Source organism: Ceratotherium simum, chromosome 28, assembly GCF_057802395.1.
Source record: "Ceratotherium simum simum isolate JZ-2026a chromosome 28, ASM5780239v1, whole genome shotgun sequence".
NCBI lineage: Eukaryota > Metazoa > Chordata > Mammalia > Perissodactyla > Rhinocerotidae > Ceratotherium > Ceratotherium simum.
Window position 1 is genome coordinate 20,762,644 of NC_141927.1, and position 18,721 is coordinate 20,781,364.

General features: G+C 37.6%; 1 protein-coding gene across 36 annotated transcripts in view; it reads right to left on the reverse strand.

Annotated features, from left to right (window-relative positions):
- The window catches only part of PCM1 (pericentriolar material 1), a 90,328-nt gene extending 72,312 nt beyond the window's left edge, over window positions 1–18,016 (reverse strand). For 12 of the 36 annotated variants that reach the window (XM_087418423.1, XM_087418415.1, XM_087418411.1 and 9 more), the window contains exons 1-7: window positions 17,687–18,014; window positions 16,055–16,122; window positions 5,611–5,728; window positions 3,635–3,880; window positions 2,362–2,631; window positions 1,486–1,656; window positions 1,184–1,300 (exon numbers count right to left, since the gene is read on the reverse strand). In XM_087418423.1, the coding sequence (XP_087274549.1) occupies window positions 1,184–1,300; window positions 1,486–1,656; window positions 2,362–2,631; window positions 3,635–3,880; window positions 5,611–5,706 (900 nt within the window). In that variant the 5' untranslated portion in view covers window positions 5,707–5,728; window positions 16,055–16,122; window positions 17,687–18,014. Of the gene's footprint in view, window positions 1–1,183; window positions 1,301–1,485; window positions 1,657–2,361; window positions 2,632–3,634; window positions 3,881–5,610; window positions 5,729–6,451; window positions 6,600–15,503; window positions 15,601–16,054; window positions 16,126–17,686 lie in introns of all 36 variants that reach the window. The other 24 variants (XM_087418433.1, XM_087418428.1, XM_087418427.1 and 21 more) reach the window with 12 other exon arrangements.
- Between the last annotated feature and the right edge of the window lie 705 nt (window positions 18,017–18,721).

Sequence of the window (18,721 nt, forward strand, 5' to 3'; positions counted from 1 at the left end):
GCTAGTATATAAATTATAATAATCAACTATACCATTTCCCACCCCTCCCCAACAGAATTCCTTTACCCACATGCCCCAACCCTTCCAGTTCTGCTGGAATGAAACGTGAGGAAGAAATTATTCCCAGCATCACTGTAAATAGAAAAACAATTTCCCCACAGTAGAATCTATTCTTCACGACTGTTTGGATCAAGCTCTCTGACTATCTCCTGGTGAAAATAATGCAGAGAAAAAAATTCAAATTTCCTCTTCAAATTAGGAAGGGCAGGGAAGAGAAAGGAGGCAGATAATAAACTATGCAGGTCAATACTAAAAGGAAACAAACCCTCAAATTCCTAATGCTGACTGGTATTTTGAAACATATCTCAGACACAAAAGACAGACATATATGGTCATCCTTTCACAAGAAAAGCTTTACTGATAACAGGTTTTCCAGTTTACTAACGCATAGTTATAGGTGCATCTGTTCAAGTAAAAATGCTTAAAAGCATACTGATTTCGAAGCACACTAACTTCTACGAACTGTTTATTTTACAAATCTTTTCTTAAAGTTTTGTAAATTCCTAATTATTTTTCCAAAAGATGATACTTTTATAAATTTCATTTTGTACTGTCAGAAGTTACAGTATTTTTCTCACTGTGAATAAATCACAATGTAAATGCTACCCTGTCTCATTTTCTAGTCTTCACCTCAAATTTTTAGTCATCTGGTTTTGCTCCAGTTCTAGGCCTGCCTGAGAAATGAAAAATCCTAATAGCCTTAAAATGAGTCCTCAATGGCAAATAAACTTGAGACTTTTCCCATAGACAATATGCTAAGCAATCACTAATGATACTCTGTACTTACAGCCTCTATATTCACAGTGAATTTTAACTTTCCCAATGCTTCTTAAAATTAGTAAAGCTGTGCTTAACAAAAAAAACTAGAAAAACCATGTTTCTGCAGCTGAAGATCAGAAATTACTAGATTTTCAAATCAACCATTAAAACTATTTTTAAGGTTAATAAATAAAACTTTTAAACTTCCGTGTTTAAAAAGAATATATACAGCATTAACAATTTGAGAGTTTCTTCCCTGAAATACACTTTTCATTAAGGAATGCCTATAAAAATATCATCTTGAAAAACGAGGGGAAATTTAAATCCTCATTTCCAGCACTTTAATTACCAAAAAGCCGCTTACCGTGGTATCTGAAGCCTCAGACTGCACATCTATGTTTAGCGATGTGCTCTCAGCTACAGAACCAGATCCCACAGCTGAATCTATAGTCCGAACATCCTCCTCCTCATTTTCTCTAGCCTGAAATATTTTAGTGGTATAAATCATACAACTATTAAAAATGGCAATAAAAAGTTATAATGGATGGCACGATTTTTCAAAAATATATTAACTCCTCTGCAGTAGCATCAGAATATCATCAGTTTATGTATACCAATACACTACAAAAATAACTCACTACATTACTTAAAAGGTCCAAAACTTACAAGGATTTTTTGAAGAAATTTCATGTATGACTTTTCTTGTTCTTTAAGGTGATCTATTAGATGTGTAAGGCGCTCAACATTAGCAGATCTTTCGTTTTTCTCTACAAGATCTTCCCGCATGGAACTAGCTTTAGTAATGTAGTCCCGAATCTGAACAAGCCTGCTTACAATCTGCAGGAAAAATATTTTTTAAAAAAAGGAAAGCATGAAAGTAAACAGTATGTAAAACTGAGCATAATTCATTCAACAGCAATAATTTTATAGATTTTTTTGTTTCAAATACCATAACCAAAGATACTTCTAGGTTTATTGTGTGAATTCATACATGCAAAAGATCTGAATCAAATTTAGAATTTAATCACAACACAACTGGCAATACTAACAACTCCAATTACTGTTAATTTAAAAATTTCAAAATTAGTTTTAATTTACATTACCTGAAAAATTTTATTTATAGAACTGCATACCAAACTATTGTTTATATAAATTTTTTGTTTATAATTTTTTAACAAATAAAAGTATTATAAATACGTTTGAAAGTAACTTTTCAAAAGGATTATGTCACCATTTAAAAAATTCTTACAACAATCTATTAATCACATTGTTCCCAACCCCGTTTACTAAAAATTGGCAATATAACATTTGGCAGATAGACAGAAGCCTTAATTTACCTGAATATGCCATTTCTACAATCATTTTGGGTAAAAAGAAATTTATACTATTTTGAATAAACCTGATAGATTAACGAGGAGTCAGGGAAGTACTTTAATTCAACAAAAATTCCTATGTGCATAACCCAATATAATTTTTTTTAATCTTAAAGTTTCTACTTTGAGGTTTATGAAAGCAAAGAGCAAAAGAAACAAATTTTATCACCTGGCTGCTCTCCATTGCAGGCTCTCCTCTCCCATCTTCTTCAGAGACTTGACAGTTTTGCAAAAGGTCATTACTTAAAGCAGAAGCAAACAACTCTTTACATTGTGCTGATCCAATCACTTCTCTCTTTTGAGGACTCAGAGCAGCATCTCTGCTCTTATTAGTATTAATCTGCATAGGCAAAAAGTTGAAGGGCTTCCGATTTTCACTAAGCTGACGTTTGTTGTTGGCAGCTGTTGCTCTACCTTGAGAATCACTTCCAATGCTTCTCTATATAAGAAAAAGAAACCAAATCCCACAAATATTAATCTTTTAACCATTTTTAAAAAAAAATTCCAATGTCAGTTTCACCATTAGATATTGATTCAGGAGGTGTGCATAAATGGCTTTGCAGTAAGAATCAAAAGAGCTTCAGATCTATAAAATTCTTTTACTAAAATATCAAAATCTGATTAACACATCCTATTCTTCACTTTGTCAGCGACAATTCAACTGATGAATATGAGCAAGATTAGTCTAAACGAAGTACTAGGACGATGGACCACATTTATTATTCATACAGCTAGTCATACTTATTCACAGAATTTTGTATAGGCTTTGGACCCAATGAATCACTGTTAATTAATATGAATATCAACATAAAGATGTGGCTGTATGAAGCACTGTATGAAAAAGTACTCAGCTCAGTGCCTGGCATACAGTGAGTGTTCAATTTAGTAAACAGATGACTAAGTGATATACGATCATCACCATCATCATATAATCTACCTTTATGCTTATTTGGAAACCTGCTTATCTCTGTAAAGTACAGATGTGAAAGAAAAATATTTGTCAGGAGTTATCATTTCTTCTTGCTTTTAGTTCTAAACTTTATTTCAGTGATTTAAATATAAACCATCGTTTTATTCTAAACCTGAGGTAATCTATCACATCCACACTTAGCCAATGATAAATATTCTAAACTGGATCTTCCCTTTTGCTTAATAGCAATCTTATTCAGTCACTAGCATGCAAAATTTAGTTTCAAAATGAAATCATGAAAGTTAGTCACATAATATAGTGATGATCCCGAAAGACTTGTCCTCAGCAAGTTTAGAAATAAATACTTTGTTGTCCTCCAAAGAATAACGACCATGACCACTGATTAAAATCTTTCCATATGCAAAGAAACTAAGAAAAAAGATATAAACAGCTCAATTTTTAAGACAAATTACTTAATTGATTTCAAATATTTCCCATAATCATAACTTGATTTTTAAAATAACTCACAAACCTGATCTAAATCACTGAAGTTTATCCGCTGTTTAAGTTTCTCTAATTCTGCCTGCTCTGGAACAGACATCTGAGTCATATATCTACTGTGTGGAAATGTATGTGGAGTCTTTGTTCTTCGCCTTCCAACTCCTGGTGATGACTCCGGAGAAATATCATTAGTTACCCTTTTATCACTTTCTCCACCAAACTTTTTCTTATTCTTTTCTGATGATCTATTGGCCTTCTTCTGTTGGCCACTCCAATCCTTTAAAATAGTAAAGGCAAAAGTTAATCTGGCCTCTATCAAACCAGGAAAATAATTTGGTATGCTTAAAAAATTTTGGTATTAAAAATGACAAAACATTTTTCACATAAACATATAGTCATTGAGACAATTATTTACTTCTACTAACCCATTTTCCTCCCATTACATCCAGCCTAAATTTCAAAGACTGTCCTTCAGAAAATAGATTACTTTCCTATCACACATCATTAACAAATATAAATCCCCAAATTCCAACCCTACAGTCAGTCTGAATATTTTCAAAAGCACTTTTAAAAATGCTTCTTTACTATTTATAAATTGAATAGTAAAATAAATTATAGATACCTTTACTGGCCTCCTTTAAAGTCAGTATGTATGAAAAGAAGAAGACAGATCTAGAATCAACCTGGGTTCTAAAGTAATTATTGTATGCTAAAGAAACGCTCCACTGTGTGACCCTAGGCAATTTATTTAACTTCCCATAGTCTGTTTCCTAATCTCTAAAATAGTGTCACCTTTAAAACACGATTAAAAATAACATATATAAAACATCTAGCATATATAATAAGCATGTGCCTAGCATACAATAAGCAATAAATACAACTACTATTATTTTTTATAGGCAACAATGTGCTACATGATAAGATCTGATATGAAATGACAAAAATGCTTAATGTTTTAACTAAAAAAACATTACTTAGTTATATCCACATAACCAAACTCATTCACCAAAAAGGTCTATAAAATTTCCACCTTATCCATATCGGAAGAATCTTTTGGTTTTACTACAGTAAAACTTTTTGGGATATTTTCCTCACTTTTAATAATAAAACTCCCTTCTCTACAAACTGCCCCTGCACCCCAATCCATGTGTAGGTGTTCCTGTCAACCTCTTGTACTACGTACCACACTCCACCTGGCCACAGATGACTGGAAAAGAGATGTATATCTAATCCAAATTGCGATAATTATACTTTAAAATTTCAAATTGCAACTAAGAGATAAGTTGTCAGTATATAATTGCAGCCATAACTGAAAATTTTAGAATAAAGGGGCAGCCACAGTACACCACGAGAGAAAGCTGGTCTGTTAAGAAGGTTGTGTTAAGCAGAGGCAAAGAGTCAGGGTAGGGAAAAAGTAATTCTTTTTTTCATTTTTTTTTTTGTGAGGGTGATCAGCCCTGTGCTAACATCTGCCAATCCTCCTCTTTTTTTGCTGAGGAAGACTGACCCTGGGCTAACATCCGTGCCCATCTTCCTCCACTTTATATGGGACGCCGCCACAGCATGGTTTGCCAAGCAGTGTGTCGGTGCGCACCCGGGATCCGAACCGGCGAACCCCAGGCCGCTGCAGCGGAGCACGCGCACTTAACTGCTTGCGCCACCAGGCCGGCCCCAGGAAAAAGTAATTCTTGACAACTTTCTAGTTCCTTTTTCTAGTCCCCTCCTAAAACCCAGCTATATTCCTTTAACTTTTTTTCCATAAAACATCTTTACATCCTTATAATAAATTTCCTTTTTGGCTTAAGCTAACCCAAGTTGATATGTTACCTACAAACAAAAATGTCTTCAACTAATATAATGAACAGCCCAGGGTCTTTTAATACCTTGGCCAGTGAGAAAAAATGTGTTCACAAAGAGTTTCCGTGAGTGTGATTTGGCAAAGTCAGGGGAAAGTTCCATTTTAACATTAGTAATCAACAACACGCCATCAAAAATAAAATATCATACCATGTTGTTAAGTCGGTCATCAACACCCTCACTGCTCCAGTTTGGTAAATCCTGATCATTCATGCCTTCTTCAAAAGGACCTCCTCCTGTGGCCATACTGGCTTTAACAATTAATCTTCTGCAAAACAAGTGAAAACTAACTGTTTTAACATAAAAACAAACTCTAATTTTTAAATTATTCCATGAAGCTTAGCAATATAAAGGAATGTTGGAAAAGTTGATTTTATGAAATAAAGAGAGGCACTGTCAACAACACATCACAGACAAATTGATTTAGCTGCCGTAGGCATATTATGATTAACATGAGTTAAGTAGCTGGAGTGATGGGGAGGGGAAAGAAAACCTCAGAATATCCACTATGTGTACTGCCTGGCCTGCATGCTTTAAGGTTATTTAATTTAATTTATTCAACACAGTCCTAAAAGGTAGAGTAATAAGGTAGGAAAAAGTTATTAATAGCTAGAACCAAAACTGCTCTTAGAGAAGAAAATAGTGCTCCCAGAGACCTGGGCATTTGTTTTGTACCAAAGATTAAAAGAGGGTAGAACCGCCCTGCATGAAACACAGAGAAAGGTATGGTTTTAATAGGAAGGAAGGTAACGATGAGGAGAAGGCAGGCAGAAAGAAGCAGGACTAGGCAGGTGAAAGGCCAATAAAAGCCAAGAATACAGTGGCTAAAAACATTTAAAAAATATTGATGCCTAGTGCCCTATTTTAAATTGTATGGCTGCTACCTCATGGTTTTCCCTAAATTTTGACATAGTCTACCAAAGTCACAAATTCTCCCCACTAAAAAAAGTGGGGATTTTATGAAAATCAAGCAAGGTACTGAATTTCATACCTGGGTCAAAGAGATGAGAAACAGAAGCAGCAATGGCAGAAGCAAAGGTTCAGAAGCAGAGATGATGATGAGAAAATAAGAGTTCTTCCCCATCTTTGGAGGACTGTGGATTTCCACTGGGCGTGGAACTGCACAGGTTGGAGGGGGACTGAGTGAAAGAGGAGATGGTGAGATAACTTATCTATAATTCAATGGGCAGAGAAAGCCATTAGACATCAGGGTTATAATAGGTTTCTCATTTTACAAACAATTACACTAACATGCAAAGGAGTTAGATAAATTTTCCCAAGGTCATTCAGCTAAAAATGTCAAAAAAGAATACGAAATCAAATTGCTTTGATTCTAAGATCCTAACTTATCCCATTCACTAGAGCATAACAGTAAAAGGATTATCATCCATGACAAAGTAGGATTTATCCCACAGACGTTTTAACGCTAGGATATCTACAAGAATAATATATTATATTAACAGATTACATAGCAGGTTAAATTTTATCATCTCAATAACAAATAATGTGATAAAATTCAACACTTAATTTGAAAAAATCTTAAAAAGTACAAATACACTGACATGTCCTCACAGTTATATGTATTTTTATACTGTTTGTGTTTTCTTCAATGAGCATATTTTACTTTAATCATTTTCTAAAGAGTTGAAAGAAGTATATTTTTTTTATTTTGGTGAGGAATATTCGCCCTGAGCTAACATCTGTTGCCAATCTTCCTCTTTTTGTATGTGAGCCGCTGCCACAGCATGGCCACTGACAAGTGGTATAGGTCTGCACCCGGGAACCAAACCCAGGCTGCGAAAGCAGAGTGCACCGAATTTAACCACTAGCCCACTGAGGCTGGCCAGAAAGAAGTATATTTTAAACCAATAGCCAACAATCTTAAAATAAGACATAAAGGACATCCCTATTAAAATAAAGACCAAAACAAGAATGCTACATATCAGTTATTTAGTATTAAGTTTTACAAAATGGAAAAATATGAAACCTGTATTAATACCGAAAAGAGAAAAGGCGGTATTCTTAAAGAATGTGCATTAAAAAACCTAGAGAGGGCCAGCCCCGGTGGCCTAGTGGTTAAGTCTGGCACACTCTGCTTTGGCAGCCCAGGTCCAGCTCCTGGGCACAGACCTACACCACCTGTCAGTGGCCATGCTGTGGCGGCGGCCCACATACAAAAAAATAGAGGAAGATTGGCAATACACATTAGCTCAGGGCAAATCTTCCTCAGGGGGAAAAAAAAAAAAAAAAACCTAGAGAACTTAAAATACCACCAAAAACCACTTAGAAAGTATAGCAGGGGAAAATGATGCCACTTATAATAGTGACAAAAAATAAATAAATACCTAGGAATAATAACTTTGCCCTATGTGAAGAAGCACTATTAAACTCTACAAAACAATATAAGAGAAAATTTTAATAGGTAGAAAAACAAACTATCTTCCCTAATGGGAAGACAAATATTATAAATGTGCCATTTTTTATAAATGTATAGGCTTAATGAAATTCCAATAAAAGTCCCACTGGGATTCTTTTTGGAACATAACAAAACAAGTCAGAATACATAAGTCAAAAAAAAAAAATTCAAATATCTGAAAAATAAAAGCAAGACAGCAATAGAGTAGACAACTAGTCCCAAGATACTTGATCACACTGAGTGCCTATATGGTTAAATTAGCACCAGCCCCCAAAAAGAAAATTCTCAAATATACCCAATTAGAACAATGTTATGAGAAAAATTAATTATAGCTAACATCTGTACCTTGGCATTTGTTTACTATATGCCAGGCACCATGCTAAATATTATATGTGCACTATATCATTTAATCCTCACAATTCTATGATGTAGGTTTATTCAATTGATGGAACAACTTGCCAACAAATTTTAAAAAAGGATTTAGAGTTTTAACAGCTTTTCAAACTAGGATTCTTCACCTTAAACACAGAAGACAGAAAATGATTTGAGTCACTATTTTCTCAATTCTCTCAAGGATGGTACATACCCAGTACCATTCCAGATATGGAAGAGAAATTAATTCAAAGTAAACAATGGATGCCTTAGAGCAATAAAGCTTAATTCTCTCCCAACTGAAAAAGGCTGCCTTATACTATAACACCAAGAAAGTAGATTAAAATAGATAAATAAGATTAAAAAATCAAACAAGAGACAAATAAGAAAATAGAACAGACTTTAAAAATAGAAATCTTACTAATTTGGATTGCAGAAATAAAAAGTTCAACAGATTGTATTCACATAAAAGTGAATCCTAAGTATGCTGAGAATAAAAAGTAAATGACAAATTAGGGAAAAAATCTGAAAGAAATATGAAATATACAGTTAATATCTTTACTGTATAAAGAATTTGTGAAAAAATAAAACACTAAAAAAACAAGAAAAATAAGTATGACAGGCAATTTACAAAGAAATCAGTAAACATAAAATGATAAAAATATTAATAATAAAGTCCAGCTGCAAATTAAAATAAAATACTATTAAGTCTGCTAAATTACATATATTACCTAATCCTAATGACAGCAAAGGGAAACCGAAACTCGCCGTCACTATGGTGAAAACATAAACTGGTATAACCTTTCTGGAGAGCATTTTGACAATACTGTATCAAGAACTAAAACTTAGTTTTGATCCAGTAATTCTATCCCTCCATAGCTAATCTAAGAAAATAACCTTAAATACAGGGGGAAAAACTATAATGAAGGAAGTTGTTTATTATAACTGCGATAAATTGAAAACAAACTAAATGTCAAACGATACCCTGAACGCTATTAGACAAGAATATCCTTCAAAACATATAATTATGAAGGCTGTGTATAACAATATTGTCTGTGTTCACAACATTATCATACAGTATAAAAGAAAAAAAGCAATATGCAAAACTGGATATATATTAAAAAAAACTAAGAAAATATACTAAAATGCTTGCATGAAAACAGTTGTCGGCTACAGGAGCAGTAAAGTGATGATTTTCCCTCTTATTTCATATATTTTCAGAAATATATTATTTTTTATACTACAAATATATTTAACAATTTTACAAAATAATTGATACCCATGGAGAGGTATGTCCAGTGAACGGAAATGACTCATTTAAACAAAACGTTTTGCAACTACTATTTTCTAGGTGTACAAATTTGTAATATTTAAGAATAAGAGCTCAGAAAAATACATATGCAGTAGAGGCAATACTATATTTAAAAGCACTATAAGCAAAATTTCTTAAAATGTAAATTAGAATGAAAAATTGTTAAAGTATTTAAGTAAAAACTCTTACATATCAATTTTTTTCTTAAAATAGAGTATATTATACTTTCTATCAGTAAAAACATAAAGGTTAAGATAAATTTATTAAGACTATATTTGGAGAGATAATGTTTTATATTCTATTTTTATATTACAATAAATTCCCCCTAAAATGAAGACTTTCTTCTAAGGGTCTATTTATAGGCTAATTACTTTGACTACTATTAAAATAAGTTTCTAAAACAATTTAAAAATGGTACATTAAAATTAGTTTGGGAAAACTAGATCAAATATTTTTTAAATCTTTTTTAAAAGACTATTTACTAAATAAAATCTATCAAGTTAACAACCTCATCTACTGTTATATTGTGATTGATATATGATGAGATAGAATATGTAATAACTTAATTATATCAAATATGTTAAAAGGCACATCCCTACAGAAGTAAAAGTATTAATAGGAAGCTAAAAAAATAATTGCATATGGATTAATTCGCAGTATGTTAAAATCCAGCTGAGCTCTCTAAGACAATAAAAATGCCAACCTCTCTAACCACCTCAAGTCACCATTAAGAATATAGGATCTCTGCCTTCTAAATTTTATTCTGTAGACACACTAGTATAAACTATTATTTAGATTGTTTTATTATTATAAACTATTATTTACATATAAAATTTTACAATAATCAAAACACTAGGTATATAAAGAAGACGACTGATTCAAGCCAAGATTTCTATAGCAGAATCAATAGGACTTGGTGACTATTATGTGGAAGATGAGGCAGTGAGGGAGTTAAAGGATGAAACCTAGGTTTCTAGCCTGAACAACTGGGTGTATGATATATTCAAAGTGACTTGAAAAGGAACAGGTTTTTGTTGTTGAAAGAAGCTGATGAGTTCAGTTTTAGAAATGTTGGGTTTGAGATGCCTATTGTACACCCAATTAAATTTGTCTAGTGGACAAATACTGATCTCTCAGAAGTGAAATTGAGGCTAGAGATCTGCAAGTCATCCACTCACAAAAGTCCTCGAAGTGGAATAGAAAGTTCATAGAGAAAATGAAGAGTAAGAGATGACCGAACCTTGAAGGACATTGATATTTAAGAGAAAGAAGAAAAAGAACACTGAGAAGGTACAGAAAGACAGGAGGGAAACCAGGAGAGTGCTAGAAAGAGGAATAAAGTGTGTAAAGAAGGAAGAAATGATAAGAATGCCAGCTGTCACTTTGTCATATAAGAAAAGTACTAAGAAGCAGTACTTCTTGGATTTAGCAAGAAGGAGGTTACTGATGACCTTGATAAGAGCAACTTCAGCAGGATGATAAGGGTCGATGCCATAATCCGAATGCATTTATTAATTGGAAGGGAAAAAATAAAGGAAGTCATTAAGTAATTTTTTCAAGGAATCAGTCTGTGAAGTGAAGCAGACGGAGATGGTCATAGAGAATGTCCTGTTAAAATGAAAGTATCTTGAGTATATTTAAAATTTGTGGGGATAGAGCTAGTAGACGAAGATACTGAAGACACAGAAGAGAAAGGAGATAAGCAGGGCCGGCCCCGTGGCTTAGTGGTTAAGTGAGCGCGCTCCACTGCTGGCGACCTGGGTTCGGATCCCGGGCTCGCACTGACGCGCTGCTTCTCTGGCCATGCTGAGGCCGCGTCCCACATACAGCAACTAGACGGATGTGCAGCTATGACACACAACTATCTACTGGGGCTTTGGGGGGAAAAAATAAATAAAAATAAAAAAAATCTTTAAAAAAAAAAAAAAGAAAGGAGATAAGCAAATAACATGTGGTCTCTGGAAAAGCAGAAGCAATTGGGATCCAGGGCATAAGAAAAATTATTAGCTTTACACAGGCAGAAGAAAACCTCTTTCACTGAAACAAAAGGAAACAAGTAAACCATGGAATTGGATAGAGGCTGGTTATCAGATTTGGTGGTAGGCAGTTGAGGGAATTCGTAAGTGATGTGAAGTAGAAAGGATTGCTCATTAAATGTGAGACTGAGATGGCAGTGTCTGAGAGATGTGAAAAGGGTAAAGGAGAATGCCTGTGGGCAGCACTAATGACTCAGGTAAGAGCAGAGAACATTCACTGACACAACTAATCCGAAGTGTGAATTTTTTTCTCAGCAGTCCTCATCAGCCTTGGTATAAACGCTCCATTAAATCCATCCAAAGCTGGGATTTTGCTAGGCAGGTTTAACAGAAGGACAGTAAGACAGAAAAGTCAAGCCATTGGAAAACAACTGGTGCAAGTGATGGAGGATAGTAAGGGAAGCTAAATGGGGATAAAAGTAACGTTCTTCTACTTTAAACAAGCACCTCTATCCACCCTATGACCTACTAAACTAAGTTGAAACTATTATTTATAAGTTTCCTTTAGCTATTTTTGACCACTTTATTTGGCTCCCTGATCTTGCAAAAGACACAAAATGCAAAAATACTATGGCAATTTATAAGCTACTTTCAGTGACTGATCTTTTTGAAGAAAATCCTGTTGCAGAATTCCTACTACAGAGACATATTATATATATATATATATATCTTAGTAGAATATCACAGTATTAAGTACCACAAAAATACCTATGACTGACAAAGGTTTACCTGTGAAATAAGAACACAAAGTAAAGAAGAAATTAAGTAATCTAGAAAAAAGATTATTTTCCTAAAATCTTTAAAATTCAGGTATTATTTCTCAAATGGCATTAAACTACTCAAAACCATCTCTGGAAATACCTTACTTCTCAACCAACAGCTGTACATCAAAGTTTTAGAAATATCCAAATAAAACAATGTAGAAAGTACATTTTTTCCCTAAATATCTACTTAGAGTCATAAAATAACCAAAGCTGGTATTTTACCTATCTGTACAAGTTTTCTAAAGGTTGCATTATTTGGGGTATTTCTTTTACTAACTACAAAAAGGAAATACCCATTACATCATTTTAAAAGTCTTAATACAGTGTACAACTGTACTAAACATTTTTAAAGGAACTGAGAAGGAGAAAACGCATATTTGGTATTATGTGTTGTTTCGTTTAAGGAAGTTCCCAATTTCTTCTCTGTTCTGAAGATGGTCAAGTACCTAAAAAAATCATAAAAAATCTTTTCCATAGCTCTTTCAGTCTCTTTCTTTGAGACTTTCTAAAAATTTCAGTAATTTTCTAGAACTTAAGATATCTCTACAATTACCCTCTTCAAATCAAAAAACGGAAAACTCTTAGGATATTGAAGGGAGAAAGAGAGATTGCAACAAAATATAACACTCAATTTGAATCAACAAAAATTTGATTAGACCCCACTATGTACCAAGTATTGCATTAGGTCTATCTTACCATTTTCACACCAACAAAATTTAATATATCCTTGCTTTCTACAAGAGCAGAAAGAACTGAGGTCAATTAAATTCCGCTTGCCAAGACCTCTCCCTCCCTACAATTTATATTCAAATCTATCACTTCCTTGTCGTTGATTACATATACCTCCCTAGACAAATCTGTAGGCCCTGCTACCCCATCAACCTCAAATCCCTATCATCACTGCCACTTCATCCCCTACTCACTGATAACAGCTCTTCCTGTCATCCCCTGCCACTGCACCATTACAAATTCCCTATACATCCTCCATCTGTTCCCCAACATTTCTCCTGTATCTTTAGCTTCAATAAAATCCCAAACTCTTCTAAAAGCATTATTTCCTTGGAAATTCTTTCTAAATAAGATGCTACTCTTCCTAGTCTCCCAGATTCATGGGGAAAGGATACCATTTGCAGACCATTCTTATTTAACTAATGCTTAACCTTCCTCTTTTGAACAAATTAGCCATCAAAAATGTCACTCTCCCTGGGGCCGGCCTGGTGGCGCAAGCGGTTAAGTGCATGCGCTCCGATGCCGCAGCCCGGGGTTCACCTGTTCGGATCCTGGGCCCGCACCGACGCACTGCTTGGCAAGCCATGCTGCGGTGGCATCCCATATAAAGTAGAGGAAGATGGGCACGGATGTTAGCCCAGGGCCAGTCTTCCTCAGCAAAAAAAGAGGAGGATTGGCAGATGTTAGCACAGGGCTGGTCTCGTCACAAAAAAAAAAAAAGTCACTCTCCCTATTTTGGGCACCGTTTCCTACTGTCCACCTTGAGATAGTCTTGTACTTTTCTTGATAACAACTAGCTTGTGGTTTCACTCTACACCTCATTCCCTGCTTTCATGACCTGAACACTTGCCATGATTTTTCTAAGACTCTGGCTTCAATTCCAACATCCCATCTCATCCTCTCTATTCCAATACTGCTTTCACTCTCAACTGGTAATTTGTTCAAGATCCTGAACTTCTGAAATTCCTCCTGCTGATCATAAGTCCTGGCATTCTACTTCTCTCACTTGCTCACTCCTGCTGAACCAGCTCTTGGCCCTGCTGAACACTTCCAGTCCCTTGATCATTTCTCTCTCCAGGAATCCATTAATTCCTTGCGTCCTTACTCAACCTCAAACACAAACCCAAGTAAGCCATTCCAAAAATGCCTTGCTAGCACCCTTGACTTCCTCACCTATTGGCCCATTCTGTCAACTCAATTATGGATAAATCCCACTACCTGCTTTCTCTGTTTCTACTCTTAGACTGTCAAACAGTGGGGAAATAGTTTTAAAATGGCATTGATTATATCCACTATCAAGGCATACTATACTATACTGTACACACACACACACACAAACTTTTAAAATGCAGGTTTACTCCATGAGGTGAGACACCTTATCTGTTCTGCTCACTGCCATATCTCCAAACTCCAAAAAAAACCTTAATTCACAGTCATTAAGTAGAACATTAGGGCCGGCCCCGTGGCTTAGAGGTTAAGTGCGTGCGCTCCGATGCAGGCTGCCCGGGTTCGGATCCCGGGCGCGCACAGACGCACTGCTTCTCCGGCCATGCTGAGGCCGCGTCCCACATACAGCAACTAGAAGAATGTGCAACTATGACTTGCAACTATCGCCTGGGGCTTTAGGGGAAAAATAAATAAATAAAAAATTAAAAAAAAAAAATTTAAAAAAGAAAAGTAGCACATTATAGACACTCAATAAAATTTGTAAGATGAACGCATTGCTATGTACCTCTTGTTGGCTTCTTACTGAATTCCCTAGTGCGATTATTCCAAACCCTTTCTATTTTTCCCAAGTCTCAAATACACTTGCCTCCTTCACAAATGGCCAAATCCCTTATTGACAAAACCAAGATCTTCTAATGCGAGTTAATTCAATTACCCTATACTTTTATTCCACCTTATCCAACCTCCCTAATGTGTTAAAAGGAAAATTATTTATTTTATAACTGTTTCTATAATTCTTTCTATTTTACTAAATGCCTACTATACAGTCTAACGTTAAGAACTCTAACGCACATACTCACATTTGACCTTTCCCCTGAGTTCCATTTTTCTTGTCCTATTCTGCTATAGTCTTCTAATTAAAAAAGAAAATACTACTGAGAATTATAATCAAGATACAAATCAACTACCAATCTGTATGTACTCATGAGTTAGCTTATTTCATAAAGGAGTGGAAGATCTGTCTGCTTTCCTAGAATGCAAGGATATATTAAACAACTTTTGAGAATAATTTGTCTTAAAATTTTAACAATAGAATTAAATTCAGACTCCTATTGAGATTTTCTTGAAAGAGCAATTATTTCCAAAATGCTTTTAACAAAAATTTCTTCTAATTCTCATCTTTTAGTCATTTAATTTCTAAATTGTCCTTAGCAAACAATTACTTAACTTTCCCTCAATGAACTTACATTGACGTTTTTCTGCTGGTCAGAGAATATCCTTAAATAACCAGTATTTGATAACACACCATGCATAGAAACTAATGGTTAAAGTAATTTTAGATAGCTGAAAGAAAAAAAATGAAACCAGTTAACAGTATGTATAACAAGTTTAAAAAGTAGAGTTTGTGAATAAAAATAAAAACAGCCAATTGACAGAAAAGTTGTAGAAGAAGATGACAAGATTAAACGGATTTGGGAAGAGAGGGTACCCAAACAGTTGTTATAGGACAAATTCAAGTTCAAATGGGCTGAAGAAATTCTGTGAAGACAAAGGCATTTCAAAAGGTAATGCATAAACTATTCAATAACTAGGAATGACATGGCTCTTCTCTAACAAAAGTATGAAGGCAGACCAAAGTGGTATGCCAAAAAGTGGGGCGAACAGGGCAGCAAACCTGGACTGTTTTCTAACTAGAGAGGGCCCTCAACCATGCACTGGTATTTTAACAGTTTCCGTTATAAAGTCTTCTTCAACTATAATGCAAAAGACAATAACATATATAATGATGTCAAATTACCTGTTTAGAAACTAGGTTTTGCAGCTCAGAAACGGCTCCTTTCCTGCTTCACACTTCAAAGGTGCTGCCTGCTTATGATTAAAAAAAAATCACTTCAGTAAATTCCTTCCTTACACTATGAAGTACAGAATAACAAACACTATATTTATAACCTAAAATATGTTTAGAAAATCACCAGGAGAGCAAAAATCCACTTTATCAATATTTTAAACTCAAGTTACTTTAATCCTTTTGGAAAACGTGATACGCATAAATGTTTTAAATCCTCCAAACTTGTATGAGCCTACCAAACAGCAAGATGATGCCTTAACATCTACTTTGGAACGTAACGAAAATGGTTAACCCCAATTATCATGTAAAGATCCATGCCAAAGTTTACTCTTCAGATTGACCAAGGCATTAACTTCCTGTCACCCAGACTACTCAAGACCTTGGGATATCCGGCGACGAAAAAAGGTTTATTTATTTAAAAGCTAGCTCCTTTATAAGAAAAGAACCTTGTCACTGTATAAACACAAGGTCTACCCTCAGTGCAGAAACTCAGTATACTGGTTTGCAGCGGCTCTGCCCAGGAAGGTGATAGGGAAAGAAAGCAGCAGGTGCACCCAGGCTCTACAACACCCACGCCAGTAACCAGAGAACACCAGAAGGCGGAGTCTGGAAAGCAGTTATGGGGCGGGGGTGGCAGGGGCGCCCAGAAAGCCCGCTCCTTCCAGCGCCAAAACACGATCCGTGCCCCGTAGGGCACACCACACAGACGTCAAATCGCTCAGGGAAAACAAACAAACAAACAAATTCAGCCCAGGCGAGCTCCCGAGGACTGGGCCGCGTGATGAAAAGTTTGGACGACCCGCCTCCCTAGCGAGGCCTACTGCCTAATCCCCCAACACCCGTTTCTGCAGAGCAAGCAACGTTTCCCGAATCCCACTCGGCATTTCGTTTTCCCCATCCCAGGCCCATTCTAACCGGCCCTGCAGTGGGGGAGGGAGGAGGCGGGGGGGAAGAGCTAAGCAATGAAGATCCCCCCCGCAAGTATAAACCGCCTCGTAGCCGAAATCAGGAACGCCTCCCCGGCCCTTCCGCTCCAAGAACGCCCGAGACAGCGCAAATCCGCAGCTCACAGCCCAGCCCCGAAGTCGCGTCGCTCCTCACCCGCCCGTCTCAACCCCAAATTCTGGACAGCGAGAGCCCCGCGGAACGGAATCTGGGGGGGGGGAGGGAACGACGCAGTGACGGAGACTACGGCCACCAAGGCCCCTTGCTGTGGAGAACCAGACCCCCTGCCCCTGGCAAGCAAACCACAGCCCCCGCTCCGCTCCCTCCACTCGCCAGGGACATTCCTGACGCACCGGGGCCCGAAGGAGAGGGGCGGGGAGGCGGGACGGGGGTTCGCCGTCGCCGCTAACGCGTCCCTAGATGCTCACCCTGAGGTCGCGTCGGTCGGTGGGCCCGGGGGAGGGGGCGGACCGACTGCCCGGGGGACGGGAGGCAGGCAGCAAGATGACCAGCAGCCCACAGGGAGGCGTGGGCCGGCGGCCAGGCCCTCCAGGGCAAGCGCCCCCGAGCCGTTGCTCTCCCGCCCCTGCCCGCGCCGCCCTCGGTTGCCAGGGGCTGGGGACGCGCAGACATTACCTGTAAACGAAGCCGCCGCTCCTGCCAAGGACGGAGTAGCGGTCAGCCCCCACGACCCGGCAGCGGTCCTCAGAGACCGCAGCGGGGTGAGTCCACAGTTCCCTGGCTGCCTAGGGCCCAATGGCCGCCTTTTCTACCTCAGCTACTCGGCGCCAACCGCCGCACCCACCGCCATCTTAGGATCTCATTGTGGTGGGAGAAGAGGGGCGGGGGGACTGCAGAGGGGGCAGCGCGCGGGGAGACATGCGCCGTCTCCTCGGCAACGGCCGCGCGGGGGCGAGAACTCGCTGGGGCGGGAGCCGCAGTGCGATCAACGCGCTAGACTGGAATCACGTGATCCGCCGGAGTCTGTGGTGTCACCGCTGGCCCTTTCGCTCGGCGCCGATTACCCAGAGGAACCACCAGAGACTACATATCCCAGAATGCCAAGTCGACCCCCCGCCCCCGACCCCGGTTATAAGCGCCTGCCCGTTCGCCAAGGGGGGATGACTACAAATCCCAGCAGGCTGTGCGCTTCCGGCGCTGCTCGTCGATCGTGGGGAGTAGGCCTGTGCGGAAGTGGATTGCTCCCCGCCCCCCCCTTTCTTGGAGGCGCATTTTCGTTTTCCGTGGGGGCGTCAGGTCTGGACGGTCCCGGAAGGAGGAGAAAAGACCAGAGACCAGGATCGCTCGTCTAGTCCCAATCCACGCACATCCCGGTCACGAAGGGATGGAAAGAGAAGGGCCTTTACAATCTCGTCCTAATTTTACACGGGAGGAGATAAATCCACGGGAGTTAATTGTCCAAGTGTCATATAGCTGGTCAGTGGGAGAATCATAAATGTTAATAATTAACGCCACCTTGGACTAATGCCCTACTTTTGCCTTAGAAGAACCAGAGCTTTTCATCAGAATTTAATCCCGAGAAATTTTCTCCAAAACTATAGTCTCTGAATTCCCTTTTTATTTACGCTCTTCTCTCAGCAGCTGCTCTTTTAAGGTTAATAAACTGACAGGTTCTCTCGTAAAAGAAAAAAATGCGACAAAAGGACAATT